The sequence below is a fragment of the Hipposideros armiger genome, unplaced genomic scaffold (genome assembly GCF_001890085.2).
Source record: "Hipposideros armiger isolate ML-2016 unplaced genomic scaffold, ASM189008v1 scaffold_11, whole genome shotgun sequence".
Taxonomy (NCBI): domain Eukaryota; kingdom Metazoa; phylum Chordata; class Mammalia; order Chiroptera; family Hipposideridae; genus Hipposideros; species Hipposideros armiger.
In genome coordinates this window covers 4,014,876-4,019,695 of record NW_017731361.1, presented here as the reverse complement: position 1 = coordinate 4,019,695, position 4,820 = coordinate 4,014,876, and the positions used below count along the sequence as shown (strand labels likewise).

At 48.2% G+C, this 4,820-nt stretch overlaps 2 protein-coding genes across 3 annotated transcripts in view; both read left to right on the top strand.

The window, feature by feature from the left end:
- The window catches only part of HDAC3 (histone deacetylase 3), a 21,264-nt gene extending 16,491 nt beyond the window's left edge, over window positions 1–4,773 (top strand). Inside the window, exon 16 of the mRNA XM_019662984.1 lies at window positions 4,130–4,773. Coding sequence (XP_019518529.1) covers window positions 4,130–4,199 — 70 coding nt within the window. The 3' untranslated portion in view covers window positions 4,200–4,773. The remainder of the gene's footprint in view (window positions 1–4,129) is intronic.
- DIAPH1 (diaphanous related formin 1) overlaps window positions 1,838–4,820 on the top strand; it is a 96,188-nt gene continuing 93,205 nt past the window's right edge. For both annotated transcript variants that reach the window (XM_019662930.1, XM_019662938.1), the window contains exon 1: window positions 1,838–1,954. In XM_019662930.1, coding sequence (XP_019518475.1) covers window positions 1,838–1,954 — 117 coding nt within the window. The remainder of the gene's footprint in view (window positions 1,955–4,820) is intronic.

Genomic DNA, 4,820 nt, shown 5'->3' with positions numbered 1-4,820 from the left:
GCTCCAGGTCGAGCTGTTGTTCAGCATCTTAGCTGTAGAGGGCAGTGTCACTGGCCCTCATATGTGGGATCCGAACCGGGGCCCTCTGGCATTCCCAGCCAGTTCTTAACCAATGCACCACTCGGCCAGCCCCGGCCCAATATTTTTAATTCTTGCTAGCAACCTATGTATGAAGGGAGAAGAAATGGGGGTGATGATATATGTAATAAAAATCATAGTTAACATTCATTCAGCACTTACCTTATGTTGGGCCTGACATTAAGTAGTTGCTTATTATCTTAACTGCCCATGTGAAGGACGATGCTAGATACCATAGTAACCACAAACATGGACTCCTCCCTGAAGGAGTTTACAATCCAGTAAAGTGTGAGATAAGTGCTATAACAGATGTAGACAATGGTACAAGAGAGAAGAGTAACAGGTGGGTCACTTCTTCCATGCTTTGATCCTGTTTCTCAACACTCTAGCTTAGAAAGTAAGTAGCTTTTGAACTGTTTTGGACAAATTGAGTTCAAAGTGTGGGCTGGACAGCTCTGTGCAACTTTCATCAGGCAATTAGAAAGGAACACGAGATGAAGGCCAGATTTAGGAGCCAGCCAGTTTATCAGAGTCCCTGTAATCTACTAGGCTCCAGACTGAGCACTGGGGGCTACAGAGTAAGCGGGTCACTGACTCTGCCCTCCAGAAACGTACATTTGAAATCTTGTCAGCTATGGGCAGGATAATTCAGTTCATACTTTGAGGGCCTACTGAGTGCCACAAGGAACAGATGTAGCTGGGAGAATGAATGAAATTACTGAGGGAGAACTCTAATAGAGCAAAGAACATACTCTGGGAGAACACCTTTTCACTCAGGTTTGGTTTGTCAGTAGGGAATCCTGACAAATCCTGGGCTTCGCAGTCAGACTCATCTGGGTTTAAACTTTTACCAATTATGTGTCCTTGGGCAATTCATGTCAAGTCTCAAAGTCCAAATTTCCTGTTTGTAAAATGGTGAAACTAAGTGGAATCTATGATATGGCACTGTGAGGATTCAGTGAGAAAATACGCATAGTGTTTTATACTCGTATCGCGCCTGGCATAGAGCAAGTGCATGGAAAATGGTGATTTATTACTGTTTAGGTTAGGCACGTATTGGCAATAACTAGTTTTTCTCTATTAGAAACACAACTAGAAAGTAGCAGACCTGGGAGTCAAAATTAGGTAATCTAACTCCAGAGCTAGTCAAGTTCCAGTCTAGCACTTGGCCTAGACCGAGTTCTGTTCCTGGCACGTAGCTTTTATTTTTTCATGTGCTCCATTGGTATTGCACACATAAAAATTGTACTATTCTGGAAAGACCGGCACTACATTTTCTGCCAAGATAACAGTCTCATGAGATTTTTGGTTCAAATAATATCCTGGTCTTAGCTAAGAGAGGAGCCAGGTTTTACAGCCACGTGGGAGTGGGGAGGCCTGCGCTGCTTCAACCGCCAGGAGGCGCTGTTCATGGTTGCGGCCGCAGAGGGTTGCACCGCCCACTCGTCACCCCCCCCGTGGGTCCGAATGGTTAGGCCCGCGGGGCAGGTAGCGCGCTTCCGCGGCTTCCCTCCACCCCTTTCCCTTCCCCCATTGGTAGGGGCTGCGGGTCCGGGCGGAAGTGGGGCAGGCGGGCGAGAACGAGGCGTCGCCGTTGTATATTCATGAGGCGCGCGCAGCCCGGCATGCTAATGAGGCGGGGCGCGGCGGCGGGCTAAGTAGGTGTTGGGCGGCGGCGACGGAGGCAGCGGTAGCCGGCTTGGATCTGCCGGGCGGCAGCTGTGTAGGCGCGGGGTCACCAGCTAGCGCGAACCTGGATATGGAGCCGCCCGGCGGGGGCCCGGGGCCCGGCCGTGGGACCCGGGATAAGAAGAAGGGCCGGAGCCCGGAGGAGCTGCCTGCGGCGGGCGGCGACGGCGGCAAATCCAAGAAATTTGTGAGTGTCCTTCCCACCCGGTTCCGTCAGCCCAGCCGGGTAACCGCCTTCTGGACCCCGGAGATCCCCTCAGCGGGCCCCAGAGGTGCACGCCTGTCTCTCGGGAGCCGCCCCCGCGCCTCCCTTCCCCGTTTTGCTGGGTCCTGGACTCCACAGCCTAACACCCTGTCCCTCCAGGATCCCGGGGAGCCCGGGAGTCCCACCCGGTTCTTGCCCCGGCAACCTTGGGGCTTCCTTTATCCCCCAGCCCGCACGCTCTGCCCTCCGCCCCCATAGCCCGGGCGGGTCTCAGCCCCATCTCTTTGCTCTCAGCCCCACTTCCTTTCTTCTTCCTCTGTTACCCGAACACGCCTTCTCTATCTCGGTCCTCTCTGCTTTTCTGAGTCCATTTTCTCCTATTACCCTTCCTTCCTCCCCCCCCCCTTTTTTTTTTTGGTATCTTCTTATTTGCTTCTCCTAAAGGTCACTTCCTTCCCCAAGATTGATCGCTTTCACCTGCTAACTTTCCNCAGGAGCTGTAGCCTACACCGTCGCCAGCGACTCACTGCAGCCCAGCTCCAGGCTGAGCTGTTGTTCATCATCTTAGCTGTAGAGGGCAGTGTCACTGGCCCTTATATGTGGGATCCGAACCGGGGCCCTCTGGCGTCCCAAACCAGTTCTTAACTATCGCGCCAGTCGGCCGGCCCTCAGGGATTCCTTTTTAACCCGTCATCTCCTTCTCAACTTCTCCAAGTCTCTGAGGCTTGACTTCTGGAAATTGATTTCCCTTTTGGCAAAGTTTGCCTTTTTCATCTATAGTTTCAGGCTGATATCTGGGCCTGGTCTCTGCATTGTATCATCCCCTCTCAACAGCCAGCAGAAGCCGCAGGCCTTCCACTGAGCTCTTATTCTTTGATGCCTGCATCTCTAGCTTGCATATCATTTGCAGAGTAGTAATAATAAGAGTTACTACTTGTTGTGGGTTTGCCAAGCACCAGACTCAATACTAAGTGCTTTATATAAAAACATACATATCGTCATGTTATTCTGTTGCCATCAGACAATTCTAATTGTCTGTTATCCTTTTGTAGCTGTTATCCTTAAATTACCAGAGGAGGATTCTAAGGCTCAGAGTGGTTAAATAACTTTCTGAAGGTCCCACAGCTAGTTAAATATTAGGGCTGACATTCAGACTTGAGTCTGTGACCCCACACCTTGAACCCTGTGCACATAGCGGTAACTGAGACATTGCTTAGCAGGCAAATAGGGCTTTTCCTGACTTAGTTTCCCAGATTCTCTTTGGTGACTTTTTCCCTTCTTTTTCAGTTATCAACTGTGGGCCAGATAATTCAGTTATTCATATTCTCCCAGAGAATAGTTTTCCAAAAGAAAGAAACCAGTATTGAATACTTATTGGGTACTATGTTGCTTTCACATCCCTTCCCTCACTACAAGTTTATAATATCATGTCACTCCTCTGCTTAAAACTCTCTATTACACTGAGAAGAAAATCCAAATTTCTGACCATGGCTTTAAAAGGTTCTGCATACTGGCCCTTACCTACATCCTTGGTCTCATTCCTAATAACTGTCCTCCCTACACACCACGCCCAGCCATCCTGGCCTCCGTGCTCTTGCTGGAATACATCAGTCTCCTTCCATCTTATAACTTCTGTAGTTGTTTTTTTTTGCAGGTCAGAATGGTTTTCCTGAGATCTTTGCCTGCCCAGCTCCGTCTCACACTTCAGATCTTACTTTCTTAGAAACATCTTTCCCTAATAATCCTGTCTGAAATTTTACCCATTTCCTCTCATCACTCTGTCACACCTCCCTTTATTTCATTTTATTCATAGCACTTTCCATCATCTGAAATTCCATATTTATTTATTTACCTAAATAGTTATTGTTAATCTCAATTATTAAGTAAGTTTTTGAGGATTGGCAGAAATTTTGTCTGACTTACTCTCTGCCATATTGCTAAGGCTTGTGACAGTGTCTGGCACAGAGGAGTCTCTCAATAAATGTTTACTGACTACATGAATGGATGAATGACTAGTGATCAGTCTCTACCAACAGAAGGAGATGAGTGGTTCCCTGACAATGGGGGCCTGAGAAGTTGCTCCAGAGAGGGTGCCTATGTGGGAGAAGATTGGAACTTGGAGAATGGGACGTTCACCTCTTTCCCCTTGCTTTGCAGGCCAGAGGCACCCAATGAGTTCTATGATGGAGACCATGACAACGACAAGGAAAGTGATGTGGAGATTTAAGAACAGCTGGGCTTGCTGTTTCCCAAGGAATTCCTTTTTACCTCTCGGTTGGGTGGGAGGGAAAAGGTGTGGGTCCCCCAGACCTGGACTGGTCACCTACAGAGGTTTTACCAATACTGGGAGACCACATCTGCTTCTTAAACCAACTATCCTCTTTCTTCTCCCTTCCAAGGCCTGACAATGGTACCTATTTGGGATTGGATGGGGACAAGAATAGCTATCTCTAGGACATCTTGGGCAGTAAGCCCTAGATGCCAGTCCCAGCCCCTCCGGCCCTCTTATTCCTTCCTGCTTCCCTCCAACCCAGATACTTTTAGAGATGAAAGGGTAATCAGGACTGAGGTTGCCTCTGACTTTCTTCCCTGCTGGGTTCTCCCACTGCAGGCCTTGCTTCCAGTGCAGGTGAAGAGTGAAGGATTTTAGGGGGCTCTGACTCCCTAACATTTTAACCCCAGATGATGGGAATTACGGTTTTGAGTTGGGGAAGGATGTGAAAATATGCTGTTCTAACTTTTGGCTTTATGTCCATTTTACCACTGTTTTTATCCAATAAACCAAGTTGGTATTTTTTGTACCTTTTGCCTTTCTGGGAATATTTTTTAATTCTTTTTTTTTTTTTTT